General features: G+C 42.1%; 1 protein-coding gene across 4 annotated transcripts in view; it reads right to left on the bottom strand.

Moving 5' to 3' along the window:
* Positions 1 to 17,336, bottom strand: part of LOC135202459 (nonsense-mediated mRNA decay factor SMG7-like) — a 148,711-nt gene that overhangs the window by 15,476 nt on the left and 115,899 nt on the right. For all 4 annotated transcript variants that reach the window (XM_064231858.1, XM_064231860.1, XM_064231859.1 and 1 more), the window contains 5 exons: positions 11,993 to 12,068; positions 11,494 to 11,614; positions 10,855 to 10,977; positions 10,299 to 10,452; positions 5,475 to 5,650 (listed from right to left, as the gene is read on the bottom strand). In XM_064231858.1, coding sequence (XP_064087928.1) covers positions 5,475 to 5,650; positions 10,299 to 10,452; positions 10,855 to 10,977; positions 11,494 to 11,614; positions 11,993 to 12,068 — 650 coding nt within the window. The remainder of the gene's footprint in view (positions 1 to 5,474; positions 5,651 to 10,298; positions 10,453 to 10,854; positions 10,978 to 11,493; positions 11,615 to 11,992; positions 12,069 to 17,336) is intronic.

The raw sequence follows: 17,336 nt of genomic DNA, 5'->3' as shown, positions 1-17,336 counted from the left end.
CCAGGTGCCTGACACTTCTCTCGACCCGAGAGTAGCTCCCCAACCTTTGTCCGAAGCGTCTGCATACAACACTAGGTTGGGGTTCCGAACCTGCAAGGAAAGGCCTTCCTTGAACAATAGAGGGTCTAGCCACCAACGTAGATCCTCCTTTATCTCTTGCGAAATCTTGAACGCAAAGTCCAGACCTTGAGATTTCCGATCCCAGTTCCTCGTCAGGAAGAACTGTAGGGGTCTGAGGTGCAACCTTCCTAGAGAAAACGAATTGCTCCAGCGAGGAGAGTGTCCCCAACAGACTCATCCACTCCCTCGCTGTGCATACATCTTTCTCTAGAAAGATTGCTACCTTCTCCAAACCTCGGGTTATCCTCTCTGGGGACGGATACGCCCGAAAAACCTGAGAAGCCATCAGAATCCCCAGATAGATACGCTCTTGACTGGGGATTAGCTGTGACTTCTCGAAATTCACTAGCAAACCCAGAGAAGCTGCTAGATCCAACGTCACTCGTAAGTCCTCCAGACATTTCTCCTTGGATTTGGCCCTGATAAGCCAATCGTCCAAGTAGAGGGAAATAAATCCTCACTCCCTCGAGATGAAGCCACTGGGCAACGTTCTTCATCAGTCCTGTGAATACTTGGGGGGCCGTGGAAAGGCCGAAGCATAGGGCCCTGAACTGAAAAACGTTCCCTCCCCACATGAATCTGAGATATTTGCGAGAAGAAGGATGGATCGGTACATGGAAGTAAGCGTCCTGAAGGTCCAGCGACACCATCCAGTCCCCGGGACGAAGAGCTGCTAAGACTGATGACGTCGTCTCAATAGCGAACTTCCTCTTCTTCACAAAGACATTCAGGGCGCTCAAGTCCAGAACCGGTCTCCATCCTCCTGAGTTCTTGGGAACTAGGAACAGACGGTTGTAGAACCCCGCTGAAAGAGGGTCCTGAACCATCTCTATTGCCTCTTTCTCTAACATCAGCTCTACCGCTAGAGCGAGGGCTTGATTCATTAGTGGGTCTTTGTATTTGGCCACCAGTGCCCTTGGAGTGGTGGTCAAGGGTGGTCTCGAGATAAAGGGAATGAGGTATCCCCTCTTGATGATCGCGAGGGATCAGTTGTCCGCCCCCTTTCGTGCCCAGACATCTGCAAAGTTCAGAAGTCTGGCACCCACAGTTGTCTGGAGGACACCCGAACTACTTCTTGGCCTAATAGACCGGGAGAAGGTCCTTCCTCTTCTAGGTGGTCTCGAACCTCTGGAGGAAGAAGAGCGAGACGAAGGTCCTCCTCGAAAGGGTTCTTGCCTACTTGAGCCTCTTTCTTTGTCTTCTGCTGAAACGAAGGTTTAGGAATTCTAGCCGAGCGAGCTAGCACATCCTGCGTCGCTTTTGCTGATAAAGAGCTGGAGATATCATTAATAGTCTTCTTGGGGAAGAGTTGCGGGGAAAGCTGTGAATACAGCAAGGAAGCTCTCTGTGCGTGAGAAACCGCCTTGGTAAGAAAAGAGCAGAAAACGGCCCTCTTCTTTACCACTCCTGCACCAAAAAGTGAAGCAATTTCCCCGGAACCGTCTCTCACTGCCTTGTCCATGCAAGACAGAACTGCGTGGAGGTCTTCAGGCGAAAGAGTGTCTTGCTCTTGAGTCCTCTTAGCCAACACTCCAAGGGTCCAGTCAAGAAAGTTAAAAACTTCTAAGACTCGGAACATTCCCTTCAGAAGGTGATCCAACTCGCTCATACCCCACGTCGTCTTCGCAGAATTCAGCGCCGAGCGACGTGCGGAATCAACCAACGAAGAGAAGTCCGAGTCTGCAGAAGAGGGAAGAGTTAGACCCAAGGGCTCTCCTGACTCGTACCAGAACCCATCTTACCCGTCAGCTTGGACGGGGGAAAAGAAAAAACTGTCTTGCCTTTCTCTTCTTTTGAAAGCAACCAGTCGTCAAAGTTCTTCATAGCCTTCTTCATAGACACTGCAGGCTTCATCTTAACGACTGAAGACTTCTTAGCCGTATTGGTCGTTGAAAATAAGGACGGAGGAGACGGAGGAGCAACGGCCGAAAGAGACTCCCCAAAATCTTGCAAGAGGAGGTCTGTAAGTCTCTTATACGAAGAAACCGAAGCATCCTTGGGCAAATCTTCCTCCGAATCAGCAACAAATTCTTCCGAAGAATGACGTCTAGAAGCTCTACTGCCCGGAGGAGAGCTAATCCTTGGAGAGCGCCTGTTCGGAGAGCGCCTACTGGAAGAAAAACCACTGGGAGAGCGCTTACACGGGGAGCGCCTACTTTGAGAGCGCCTCCCAGGAGAGAGCCTACTAGGAGAGCGCCTAGTTGGAGAGCACCTACTAGGAGAGCGCCTACTTTGAGAGCGCCTCCCAGGAGAGAGCCTACTTGGGGAGCGCCTGCTAGGAGAGCGCCTACTTGGGGAGCGCCTACTAGGAGAGCGCCTACAAGTGGAGGCCCGTCTGTCGGAAACAGATTCTAACTCCACAGAAGAGCGTCTGGATAAGGGAGAGCGCCTATCAGGCTCTCTGCGCCTGCTAGGCTCTTGGCGCCTGCCATCCTCAATACGCCTGCCAGGCTCTTGACGCCTGCCATGGGGAGAGAAAACATCCACAGATGAATCCCTGTCAGAAGCGCGGCGCTTACAAGGCTCTGAGCGCCTATCCAATCGGGAGTGATCTAACGGAGGAGAAAAACTTCCGTTGCCGCCTACCAGGCTCTTGGCGCCTACTAGGCTCTTGGCGCCTACTAGGCTCTTGACGCCTACTAGGCTCCGAGCGTCCGTCAAAAGGAGAGTGGCCACCAGGCGAAGAACTCTTCCTTCGCTCCTGACGAAAACGAGGCTCTTGACGTCTGTCAAGCTCTTGACGCCTAACTGAAGAGGAGCGGAAATCCTGAGGAGAGAGCCTGTCTGGCTCCTTACGCCTTACATGCTCACAACTCTTGCTGGGAAGAGAGGAGAGCCTACTCGGAGAAAGATCCCGAGCTCCAGCCTGCACTTCTGACCTCCTACTAACAGGCTCAAAAGCTTTCTAGCCAAAGGAGATTTAGCCGAAGGAACGTTCTTAGACTTCTTCACCGGAAGTGAGGCGTCCTTCCGACGATGAGAAGTCCCGGCAATAGACTCCGCTAAAGCCGCAATCTGCGCCTGCAGACCCGCCAGGATACGCGCAGGAGATCTCTTAAACTCCTCTACAGGGGACGAAGTCCGAGAGCGAACAGGAGAAGCGTAACCGGACGAAAATCTTGGTTCTCTTGCGTTCCACTTCTGGCTCTTCCGCGAAGGATTCGGGGCTGGAAGGAAGGGCGCAAGGATCCTTCCAGGGCCTCTTGAGAGGGCGAGACGACTCCGATGCGCTCCATCTACGCTGAGGAGAAGGCGACGAAGATGACGAGAAGCACTGGCGCAATAACTCCTTCTTGGTTCGATCCAAGGCAGCCTGGGAACGAGCAACAGGAACTGCGAGGGGACGCCTGACCGGTGGGGGTTCTCCCTAACTTCCTGCGGCTTTCGACTTTCCCTCCTCCACTGGGGAGTCTGGAAGAGGTCTAGGCCTGGAAGCGTTAGTGAGCCGGTCAGACGCACCCTCCACTGCACTAGGGGCACTGCACTGATCACTTGCACTATCATCACTCTTACCTTGTCGAGAGCGAGCGAGGCTCTCTTTACTCCTGATTGAGGCTCTCCAGAAGCAACTCCGAAAACGAATCTTCGGGTTCAAAGCTGGGCGCAGGGGCTGAAACTGGAGAAGGAACTACTTCTACTACAGGATTCTCAGCGTCAACTTCACTCACCCTCGATCTACTAGAACTCTTTGAAGAAGCCTTGCGCACCCTATCCTTCTCTAACTTTCTCACATAAGAAGAGAGAGCCTTCCAACCATCCTCATCCAAATTCTCACACTCTTTGCAAGGGTTAATAAAAGAGCATTCATTCCCTCTACACGACGCACATACCGAGTGAGGATCTAATGCAGCTTTAGGAAGCCTAACTTTACATTCCTTCTCTGAACAAACCCTAAATAAACTAGGTTTCTTAACTTCAGAATCATCCATGATTATAGATATGTAAGAGAAATCCAAAAGAAAAATCCAAAAAACAGTCCAAAAAGCGTATGCCAAGCCAACAAACAAAGGGTACTTCACCAAAATCCAAATCGTCGGCAACGAGAACGAATTTTAACTATCGTAAGGACTGAACAACAGGTGTTGTCCAGCCGGCGACAGAAAATAATCTGACAAGAAAGGAGGACTGGTTCTTACACCCGCCTCCCAGCGGCGGGTAAGGTAGATCACCTGACCTACCTGTAGCGTGTGCCGCGAGTTTTGAATTTTCTGTCGTGACGTCAGAGACCTAAGCTAAGTATATATCTGGCAGGGAAGTTCATGTACAAAATCATAGATTTTACCAACTTGTATATATTTTTTGTAACAATTTTATTTTATTTTATTTTGTAAAATTACAATTATAGCTCACACAATATAAAAACAGATAAGAAATAAAATCAGTAATAAAGTCTTAGCATATTTGTTGAAAAAGATTAAGGTCAATGTACCGAGAACGAAGATTCAGCAACTTTTTTTATTTGTATATGTTTTTTCTAATATTTCTTTTCACTTTTTTTTGCAAAATTACATTTACGACTGATATACTATCATAAAAGACAAGACCAAAAACCAACAGCAACCCCTTGGTGTATTTATGAGCAAATTTACAAAAAAATGTTGTGAGACAAAAACGCATTACATTCTCCTTCAAGTCAAAAGCAGAAATAATGTCTTGAGACACCTGACTCTTGATATTAACACATGTAAAATTTGCCATTAGTGTATTTATGGGCTATAGAATATTTGGCACCTCTTTCCTGCCTGATTCCATCCATATCGATGCCACGTAATATTGTTTATCTACAGGATCAATCCGTCCACCACCCCAAACCTGTTACTACTACTCCCGAGGAGCAATCAGTCCATTAAGGGTTAAAAATCCAAAACTGAGATGTATGTGCATGATACATTTCAATAATTTGAAATAGATCAAATTTACAAAATAATAATAATAAATCCCCTACAAATATACAAAATCAGACTTATACAAACAAAACTTTAAAGGTTAGCACAATTTTCAGTGTAAAAGTTTAATAAACCTGTGTTAGCTGTAATATATAATTAAAACGTGACATATGAACCTCACATAAATACATATTCCTAATTAAATATAAATCTGATGTCCACAACACACATATACGCAAATCCAACCCAATGAGAATTAAGTTTAGTTTCACTTTCAAATCCCTAGATAGACAATAGGTACTGCCAAATACATATTGTACACCATAAAGCAATACAAAACAAATATTTATACTATCAATCTTCAATATCCAACAAAAACTATTCATACAGAATATCACATTCAGCGCTTGCACAGATGATGAACCAAAGTAAAACTACAATGTAAACATTATGAACTGTAATCCATACCTGCTTGGCTTCCTGCATAGCAGAGTTTCTCTTCATGATAGCTTGAAGAGCAACATTGGTGCGGGTTCGAGGACGGGATTGATTAGGACCAGGTCCCATTGATGGTTGTGACTGAACTGTGGCAGGATTTTGTAACTGGTTGACAGGCCCTACTACTTTGATTATCATGCCACTTCCTGAAAAATATATAACCAATGTTAACCTGAATAAAATCCTCAATGAAAATTACAGAATGTCCATAAATATTGTAATCACTTAAGAGCAATAAATAACAAAAAGAACAAAGCTCAACAGGCAATGATAAAATAAATCTACCACCTACCACCTATAGGGTGGTAGCTGAAGCAAAGTGCCTTTCATGATGCACTGCAGAAAATATTTGAAGGGTACCATTGGCCACTGCAGCATTGGTTCTGCCTTTTGCTAAGAAATATTTCAAGGAAACCTCAGCAAAAGTTTTTCAATAACAATTATCTGATTGGTACCATCTATAATTATTGCATGAGTTAATAATTAATGAGTAACAACTATCATATACCATATTATTGTTATTATATTATAAAGGATTAGTTTATCCAGACCTCTGAGCCTAATAACGGCTCTTCTAGGGATGGTTTTCAGGAATTAATTGTGGAAAAAAAATAAGACTATTTATATTTAGGAAACCAGTTTTACTTAGGAACATGATGAATCTACTAAATAAGAAATCTTTGCCTTCAGCAAGAATGCCTTTTAATGTTGGGTTTCAAAATTATATGCTCTTTAATGGTTCCAAATTGGACAATCAACTAATAATTGTTGTATGGGCTATACATAGTCTTGTTAACACAACTTCAGCTCTTTCTTTTTGAGATGATGACATCCATGAATTAACTTCACTTTTTATATTTCTCAGTTTGTTTTTAGTTGGCACTGATGTCCAATTTGTTGGCCAGTCTTGATATATTAAAGGCTTAATAAAGGTTATCCAGTCTGATACTGGGGCATGTGTCATTGCTGATGGAATAGTGCAAGCTAATTTGGCAGCTGTATCTGCTTTTTCATTTCCTTCAATTCCCACCTGCTGGAATCCAACATATTTTTATGAATAGTCCTGACTGAATAAGTTGATGTATTTTTATTTGGATTTCTTGTACTAGGTGAATTGGAGACTTGTACTTGTTTATAGCATCAACAGCACTTTGTGAGTCACTGAAAATTTTATTGGAAATTGCTCTCTTCTAAGATATTATGTCTAGTACTATTTGTATGGCTGAATTCTGCAGTGCATACTGATGATATTGGGGGAAGACTTATTTTGACTAATTTATCTTTTGAGAATCCTGAAGCTCCTACTCCAGTGTTGTTTTTTTATCCATCTGTATAGATCATAATTGATCTCCTTTTCTTCTGATGTTTTAACGCATGATGGCGGTACATCTCTGTGCTTGCCGCATTTCATTTTAAAAGATATTATAGAGCAGTACATATTTTTACTCTTTTCAAAGCCCAGGGTGGTGGGACTTCTATTGTTGGATGGAAAATTAATGTAATATTAGTATGTGAATTCATTAAATATTTGGTCCTTTGTGGGTAAGAGCTGGCACTATGGTTTCCAAATCTTTGATTATAATTCAAGAGGTTCTATAACACAGATGTCAATGTTAACATTAACTTAATGCCTTCTCCAGCTATCACTAGTAAAATGTGACCCATATTTCAGTTTGTGACAGAAACCCTTCAGTCCTCAGCTACATTACTTCCCATAAAATTTACATCCATAACCCTCTGACCTCAGCCTGTCTGTCCTACTTCTCTAAGTTTGCTTACTCCCAATATATTTTACCCATTGGTAGTAGTCTACAATGTTATCCCAGAAATCTGGTTAATCATTCACTAAAAATAATAAAGCACACAAATTATTCACACTTTTGTGCCTTGCCTTGAATAGTCCATTTTTTAACACTTTAAATGATTTTGTTCATAGTTATGATTCATTTTATGTAATAAATGACAAAATTGGCCACATTTATAGCTATATCAAGCCTACAATTGTGCATGTGCGCACATATAGTGCAAAGAATACTTTTGAAGAGTAGAGTTCTTAGCTGACTGCTCAAGACCTATTCTGATAAGACATGTAAATGATAACTGACCACTTGCCTAATGTTCAACTCTACATTCAACATTATATTTTTCAAGTGCCCATCCACAGGATCATTCATAAGAACAAAGATAGATGACTGTAAATGAACAATGAAATCTACTATTAATAACAACTTTTTGAATCATGCACATGTAAATTAGGGTGTGCCAATTTTCTTAACTTGCAAAAAATCAAATTTGGTAGTGAAATTATAGTGCCTTTTTACACCTAAATGTGAGATATGTAAGCAAAAGTAAATTAAAATAACCCTATCCTACTTCAATTTTATCCTAAAGTTTCATTATTATTTGGGTTACTCCTTCGAGAACAAAATTCCATGGACAGAAGGAACTATACGGATAAGGAACTCATCAATGACATCATACCCAATCTTCTGCACCAATGGACAATAGCTGATGCACTATTCAAATCCCCCAGGGATCATTCAGTGTCGAACAGTTGGGCTAAAACTTAAGGGACTGTGGTAAAAAGTGGTTCAGGTATCAATTTGTAAAGGAAACTTGGCAAGGAAAAATGTCGTTATACACTCACTTGATACACTTTTGATATTTTGAGCTGCAAATGTTTCATGGTTTTGTGTTCAAAAACAGATTGTTCTCCCTCTTGTAGGAGAGAAAATCATTTCCACATTGATTGCTGTTGCCCTTATGAAAAGATGCCTGTTTTAGAGCTAGATTTTATGAGGTCACAGAGGACAAAGGCAGAAGGAAGGAACTTGTCAGACAGAGGGAAGAAAAGAAAGGAATAAAAGAATGAAGAAGTCATGCGACGAGAAGACAAGCACTGCCATGATGTTTATCAGTTGTTTGAGGGTTCTTCTAAAGAAGATGAAGTATCATCAGATGATAGTTCTTAAGTAACTTCTGAAGCTTTGCCAAAGAAAGGAAAATACAACGCAAGAGACATTTCAAACATTGCAATCGCTAGTATTCGACACCACACTGGACTCCATGAGGCTGTGGAAATTGCTATCGCCGCTTGGACAGATGCAGGCCTCATCTGTCAAAGGTATTTATCCTTGGTTATAGATTATAATAACATTAGAAGAGCAGAACAAAAAATAATGAATGAGATATCTGATCAGTAAGAAAAAGAATTAAAGGAAGGCGGACACTCCTGCCTTTTGTTTGATGGAAAAATGAATGAAACCAAAGTTCTGCTAGAAGTAGAGGGAATAATCAGCAAATTTCCAAGTCTAATCAAAGAACACTACACTGTCTGTTCTGAGCCTGGTGGTTGGTTTTTGTTTTGCTCTACACCTGAAGCTGAAGTGGAAGGGAGGAAACTTGCAGAGATAATAGCTGATAACATATTATGATGGCTTCAAGAGAGAGGACTTGAAAATTCACTGCAGGCTATAGGTGGAGATTAAACTTCAGTGAAAACTGGCTGGAACGGAAATGTAATTAATTATTTAGAGAAAAAACTTGTAAGAAGTCTTGTATGGCTATAAGTGAGCTGCCTCTTCGTCACCTCATTCGGGAACTTGATGGTCCTACAAAAAGCCATAATAAGTGGTCAGATCCCCTCGGCAACATGCAGGATGACGTAACACATTTACAAATAAATTAAAAATTTCCGAAGGTTGATGTAGGTCCTCCCATTCCATTGTTACCTAAAGAAGTTGTCAAAGACTTCAGCACAGATCAGTCCCATGCTTATCATATTGCTCAAACAATAAGATCAGGAAAAGTACCTCAGTCACTGGCTCTGTTGGAGATTGGATCTGTCAGTCACAGCCGTTGGTTAACTACAGCTCTACGCTTCTGCAGGATCTGGATTTCTAAACACGAATTGAAGATACAAGCACTGAAGAATTTGAGGTTAATTATATATTATTGGTGTTTATCTTCCCAACTTGTTTAATGTGGCTCAATTCTAAGTGGGTAGATGGTCCCAGTCACCTGTTGTTTCAGTTGAAGCTTGTAAGAACACAAAGCAAGTTGGTGAGAGACATTGTATTATCTGTAGTGAGGAGCTCCACCTGGTATGCTCGATCAGAAGCAATGTAGCAAGCCATAGCTGAAGCTATAGAAATCATCCTAAGAATTACAGGTACTCCATTGGACAATGACCAGTTGGGAGACTGCTCATATACTCAAAGAATAGTTGCCCAGTTATATGTCAATGCCATAAAACTGTCAGACTTGCTTGATTTGAATTCTGAAGTCTTGGAACCACCATTGACAACATCCTTAACTAGTAAAGATTTAAAGAACTTCAAAGACACACCAATGCAAGTACCAAAGTGGTCTTCACACACACAGTGTTGAAAAATGTGTTACAATGGTCACCGAAGCCACAAGCCATGTTTACAGTCACAAAAAATGAGAAGGTTACATTAAAGCACAAGTAGCAAGCTGGCAACTGCTGGAAAGAAACAACAGTAAGGACATGAAGACTTTGGCCACTTTCAAGTAGTATACTGTTGTACATTATAGAATATATGAGGCTTGAAATAGTACAATGCTAGTGAATACCAATTTTGTTAAGAATCCTCAGTATATATGCAAATTTGAAACTCATTTTGATATAGGTAAGAGGGATTTGAAATTACTTTTCATACCAGAATATTGTTCTGTATGTCAAAAGACAACAATAAATTACTACCAAAATGAAAGAATCTTATTTTTCCTTTTTAACCCCCAAAATTGACACACCCTAATGTAAATGCTTACCTTGCTCTCTTGAGTCCTTGGCTTCAGGTGTCAATGGTGATTTGTCAGCTGGCTCTGCTTGATCTTGTTGCTGATCTCGTGTTTCTCTGGCACGTTCCAGTGACCCCTGAGGCTTCAAGATCCCCATTTTTCCTTTTTTTCCAGACTGTTTTTCCTAAGGTATGGAAACTGGGATTACCTTGACTGTCTCCATATCAACATGTCCATCTAGTTCTTCTCTTATCTTGTCATTTTATTTCATACAACTCATCAACAATGGCTATTAGAACAATATAAAGTGTAATTTCTTTCCTTACTAGTCAGACCTTCTATAAAATTGTCTTAGTTTCTTAAATTAGTTTACAAGCATTCTCTGAACTTGCTTCTAAAAATTTCTGCATTAAAGCTATTATAACATTACAGAAAGTATATCCATTGAGAATGGAACATAAGAAAAACTTATGTGACTAATAAATTATAATTCTCATTAAGCAACAATTCAGTCAAAAGAAGAAACATGTTGAGACATTCTACAGTATATTATAAAACCCCACAAGATTTACAGCATAAATCTCACCTGAGGTTTGGGCTGCAAGGACAGTTGCTCTAAAGCTCGTACTTCATCCACTGGAGGACTCGTGTGCTGCATAGGTTCAAACCTTATACCACCAGATGACGAGTTATCACTACCTTCGCGAATCTGTAAGAGTAAGCAGAGTTTTATTTGCCTAAAAATGAAAGAATTTCTTCTCAGAAAGCCTTTACAAAAACAATACGACATTTTATACCTAACAAAACCTGAACATAATAATCACCTCTTTCTATAGTGCTCTTGAAACAAAGAAGCCAAATCCTACGATGGAACTATTATTTACCAGATAATCTACCATCAGGATCTTATAATCTTGTAAAATCAGCTGATTTCAAAGATTCTAAAGTTTAATTTGTAATTTTCAAACATGTACATAATAGTAACAATAATAAAAACTGAATAAGGTGTTCCTGGCATGCTTAGGAGGTCAAGGGAAAAGTGATGTATCTTCTGCACTCTAGTAGTGCCCTGAGGCAGAGATTTTCCTGTAAAACTGAATAACCACTTCAACTTACACTTTTACTTTCAAGTTTATAGTTTATCCATAAACAAGACTAACTAACAAATAAGTCCAGTATATATACAGCTACACATTTACGAGCTACTGGAGAGTAGGTTACTTACTTTAATAACACAATTTCCATCTATACTTTGCTCTGCAAACCATTTGGCTATGTCAGTAAGTCTGGAAGCTCTGATAAGATTGTATTCCTCTGGACTTGGTTTTGAAAGCCCTTCACGGTATCTAAAAAGGAGAACAACACCTGATAAGATGCAGGTTATAACCTATCTTTTTACCATACTTCCTTAATCATGTTCTATATTAATCAGTACAACTGGAAAGGTTGCTCAGAAGAAAAAGAGCCCATGATGACATAAGACCAGTTTAATCTAACAATGACAACAAATACCTTTACAGAAATAGGCAATAAACTATGAACATTACAGTTACTAAACATGCAGTGCCACACTCACAATGAGAAAGTCACAAAACAGAAAGGGGTTCACAACATGAATTGAAATTTAAGTAATTTTTTAATACAGAACACAACAAATCATATACATAGCTAGGTAATGGAAAAAAGTTAAATAACAGGCATTCCAACGTGCATCGATAACTTACTTGTATTTACTAAGCATTTTCTGCAAAGGTTCAAATCCTTGTAGATCCCAATCCTCAGTTAAGGGTACATCAGTGTCTGTTGAAATAATTTTATATTAATAGCAATACTTATACAATTGTGTAAACTTTACCCATTCGTACATCACATACCCTTATTCTGATCTTACTCTAATTATTTATATCGTGAAATATGATATTGTTATGATACAATAAAGTTTGTTCATACTTACCTGGCAGATATATATATAGCTGTATTTTCTGAAGTCCGACAGAAATTCAAAAACTTCCGGCACACACAGTGGTCGTGCCAGGTTGGTTCGTACCCCATTCCCGCCGCTGGGAGGCGGGTATCAGGAACCATTCCCATTTTCTATTCATAATTTTTATTTCCACTGTCCCCTGAGGGGAGGTGGGTGGGTACTTAATTATATATATCTGCCAGGTAAGTATGAACAAACTTTATTGTATCATAACAATATCATTTTGTTCATGAAACTTACCTGTCAGATATATATAGCTGAATCCCACCGTTGGAGGTGGGAAGGGACAGAATAGAAGGATTTTGGGAAACAAATGCATGCAGATGATTTACATCTTGGTTCCACCTGTTAGCATTGCTGGCTTCGTGGTTATTGCCACGTAAGTCTGCTTGTGCTACTAGAGTTGCCAGCGAGGTAGAGACCTATATAGCTGGTGCACTCCAGATGATCTGTCAACAGGGGCGAGACCACGACGTGACTAGACCATATTGACCATACCATGAGGGCTAAGAAGTAAAATAAATATATATATAAAAATATATATCACCACCTGACCAACCTAGCCAAAGTTAAGGTGTGTTAACTAAGGCTTAAGAGTTAAGAAGTCACCGTTGTCGGCGACTCAACTACTAAATTAAGAGCTCTTCCTAACCATTTTCTACAGGATAGGATGAGTGGTACTACTTGCCCCCAAGATTGTGTCTGCAGACACGTATGGCCCTAGCGAGCAGCAGATCTCATATGCCATCTTCACATCTCGCAGGGAGTGTGAATTGAACACAGAGTTGCTTCGCTAAAACATGGTACTCAGGATGTTGCTGAGTGCCATGCTCTGTTGAAATGCTTCCGAGGCCGCGCCCTCACCTCGTGAGCATTCAAATCAAAAGATTTCAAATCTTTGTGCCAACACAATGAAGGAGCTTTTTTGAAAGAACTCCTTAACAATAAAGCCAGGGTGTTCTTCGATATGGGCAAGTCTGGTCTTTTCGGAACACTGCAGATTGTCCGTACGACTTCGACTTTCTTGAGTTTTATGTAGATAAAACTTGAGAGACCTGACAGGGCACAGGACTCTCTCTGGCTCCTGCCCAATAACTTGTGCCATCCTTGATTCCAAGCTCCTGGCCCAAGAACAAGACGGGTTTCCATTCTTAGGCCACAACGGAAGGCTTAGAGAACGCACCGCCTTGTGTTTCTCTAATGCCAAAACTTCTGACAATGGCTGAAAACCTCACTAACCCTCTTTTTGTCGTATCTAGGGTGGTTAGAAAAAGGTCTTTCTGATCACGTGCAAGAAGTTAACAGGTAGGAGATGTTCGAATGCTTTGACATCAAGAACTTCAGACTATGTCTAAGTTCCATATTGAAAGCTTCGATCTGGACATGCACAGTCAGTCAGTCTGTACTAAAGTCAGGTGACCGACCAGTTGACCAGTCAGACGAATCAAGGACAGCAAGGCTGTACCCTGAAGACCATAAGGCACTATTCTTCACTGAAGGATGAGTGTCTGGACTGCCTGGGCGATTCAAGCTAAGCAAACCTTGGGGTATGAACGCAACCCAACGTCGTTAGCGAATCAACTCCTGAGCCACTCCTGACTCGAGCTTCTGGTGCCAGGAGAAAGGAGCGAGGAGCAAAAAGGCGATTCAGTCCCGAAGGACGAATGCCTGACAGTCCAACCTGGTCTCATGTTAAACGATCATCGGGGGTGTGTAAACGCAACCGACTTCGTCAACAAGAAACTCAGGGCTACTATGTGTCTCCTGATCTCGCACGAGTGTCTGACTCCGAGAAAACAGGTGAGACAAAAAGTAGATGGTGAGTGAGTTTCGAGATTCCACAGAACTCAAAGATCGTGAAGGGCTTTGTTGTTTGACAGAAGCAAATCTCTGAGCCCAAAGGCCGTCAACAACATATTTGCGTATTCTTTAATAGTTGTGACTGCCAGCTTATCCCATTCTTCAAACGGAAAGGGAAGACGGCAATCTTATGCTGTCAACATCTCGATAGTCTGAACGTAGTTCAGACTCAGAGCGGAGAGGTTATAGGTACCTTTCGTGTTAAAGTAGACCGACTCTCTCGGAAAAGGTCCTTGGAAGGACGTGACCTCTGTGAATCTAGGATCTTGAAGGCCAACATGGGGCGATTAGCGTCATTGTCGCTCCCTGTGATGGTATAAATCATCTTATTACATTTCCTAAACGTTTGAAAAAGGGGAAAAGAGACTAAACATCCATCCCTGTTCAATATCATAGCGAAGAGATGTATGAAAGGACGTCCCTAAAGTCTCCATAACTCTCAACATACTTCTAAAGAAAGATTCCACTCGGAAGTCAGTAGTTGCTGCCGTCGATCGAGACGATTCGTACAGACTTTTGCAATCCTGTAACGAACCTCTAGAGGATCGTTATATTCAGCCTTGTTGTTATAATAGGCTCTTTCTCGTAAACCCGAACAGGGACCGAGAGAAGATACTTCCTAAGATATGAGAGAGCTGTGGAAGATCAGAGTTGATATGGACCACTGGTTCCAAAAACTCGTTTCCAGGACTGGAGGGACGACAGAATTGCTTCCACTTCTTTCAGATTATGATCCAGGACATCTGAAACCCTCTCCAGATGTCCGGCACCTTCTTTCTATCACCTCAAGTGATACTTAACGCACCGAGAGATGTTCAGAATCATTCCTAGATCTTTAATAAAAATTTCAGTTTCCCGGTAGGAAAAAACTGTAGAGGTCTGAATTGCAGTCTATTCAGGGAAAACAAACTTCTTTAGGAAGGAAATGGTCCCCAGCAAGCTCATCCATTCCCTCACACAGTATGTTTACTTCCCTAAAAAGGCTGCGCTTTGCCTAAGCAGGAGAGCATATAATAGTGAAATGTTGCGGTAGACTCGTAGTCCTATACCGTGCGGTAACGAGCACCGAAAGGAGTAAGAGATATCTCTGAGAACATAGTAAGGCAAAACGAATGCAATGTTTATTCATTCATGTAAGAAATCCCCTCAATCTTAGGCTAAAGTCCGTGATTGTAGGGCAGATACAGTTAGTCAGTCAATCCGCAGGGAGAGAGAGAGACGTAACTGCCAGCACAGAGATACGGTTAGTCAGTCAATCCCGCAGGAGAGAGAGACGTAACCTACCGCGCATGACAGCGAACGAGCTGGTACTGCCTCGTTTGGACTGGCGGAGAGGACAGTGACAGCAGCAGCTTACGATCGTCGTCTCTTAACTTTATGCCTAGGTTGCCAGCTACCCTATTCTACGAAGAAAAAATATAGGTCCGTAATTTTTAGCATAAAGAGACTCTCAAGCTGGTATATTTAAGCGAAACAGAAAACGCTAAATATATAGATGCGTTCGTGTCGTCATAACACTACCATACAACGGTAAAAGATAAATCGGAAACTCCTGGAAGGCTGCAGGGAGTAACGATTAAATGTCCTTAAAATAATAGACAATAGACCTCTCGGTTGCCATCCGAAGAGGTAACTACAGCAAGCGTATATGACTTGAACCAACCAGTAGTAAAATAACGCAAGGCAAAATATGATATTATATTGCAATAAAGTTTTTTCATACTTACCTGGCAGACATATATACTATAGCTGAATTTGGAAATACAGCTACATACATATCTGACAGGCAAGTTTCATAAACAAAACTCAAGAGAATTGAAGCGGACAGCTCAAGCTTCTTATGTTATTGGACATAAGCGTTCATTGACGTAGTCTACAAGTCTATTTCTTGTACGAGTCTGCGAATGATGAATGAGAGCTCTTCCGAATCTTGTCAATAAGAGCTTATCCGCTTACGCAATATAAAGTTAATGAGAAGTTTGTCAATGAGAACTAACCCATTAACGGGACAAAGAGATAATTTGTCAATGAGGGGATACCCACTTACTTGACAAAACGATAGTATATTGTCAATGGGGGAAATTCACTGAATTGACAAAACGTAATCCAGGAAGTCGAGCATTTTATTTTCGATTCCCGTCTCAAACGAGGAAGGGGCAAGAATCCTGTTAAGAGACGGCTTACGACAGGTAGAACGACGATGTTCAATTCGGCAGCGTAGTCCCGACTAGGAACTAACAAAATCTATCATCTGAAAAGCCCTTTCAGATGGGCTAAAAAGCTTGCAAAATTATCCTGGGAAGAGGAAGAAACTCTCCAACCAGCTTCCTCTCCCGTATCAAAATTTATTGGCAGTATGGCAAAGGAAGTCCTGTCTTGCGCTTTCCTCCTTTTGATGAGTGCCATTGCAAGAATCCTACTGAACGTTGCCGAGAGTCCTGACGTGCAGGACGTCGAGCTTTTACATAACCCATAGCTGCCTTACCGCAAAGTCTTGACTGCGGTAGAGCAAAAGAGATCTTTCCTTGAGCTTTCCATAACTCCATCCAATCCTGGACTTTACGAAAAGCAATATTACTGACAGAGACCTCTATAATTCACGAAACCCGTGGTCTTACTGGGTTTCGAAAACGAAGTTGCCTTTCACTTTAAGCTTCCTCCGAAGCACTGCTTACTTCACATTCTTCGCAGGCGATGTAGAAGGGATCACCGAAGTTAGGTAAAAAATCTTTAGGCCCAAATCAGCTTGAAGACTTCAACAGAAACGTTCAGCCAGGCGACACACCTGGCGTGCGCTGGCGCGCGCGCTCGGCGTCCACTGGCGAGCAGCGAGCACGCTCGGCGTCCACTGGCGAGCAGCGAGCACGCTCGGCGTCCACTGGCGTGCGCTCGGCGGCTCGGCCTCGGCGTCTACTGGTGCGCGCTTGGCGTGCACCCGCGCGCGCCTGGCGTCCATCCAGCCGAGCGTCAAAAAAAAAGCGTCACGCTCCTGACAGGCGTCAATGCAAGCGAAACTGCCTTCAGGGAAGAGCATTAGACATCTCGGAGAGAAAACCGACTGCACGAAGCAGTCTCAGGTGAAGGGTTGATCGTGTGAGAATACGCGGGGCGAGGGAACGCCTTCTTATTCTCACAGCAACAAAGCTAGGACGTCCGCGCTCAAAAGCGTCCTGCTAATATGACTTGCTTTCCCTTTTCTTTGTGGAAAGACGTACACGAGTTCA

Source organism: Macrobrachium nipponense, chromosome 30 (genome assembly GCF_015104395.2).
Source record: "Macrobrachium nipponense isolate FS-2020 chromosome 30, ASM1510439v2, whole genome shotgun sequence".
NCBI classification, from domain to species: domain Eukaryota; kingdom Metazoa; phylum Arthropoda; class Malacostraca; order Decapoda; family Palaemonidae; genus Macrobrachium; species Macrobrachium nipponense.
The sequence above is the reverse complement of the archived record's forward strand: the minus strand, read 5'-3'. Positions and strand labels throughout refer to the sequence as shown.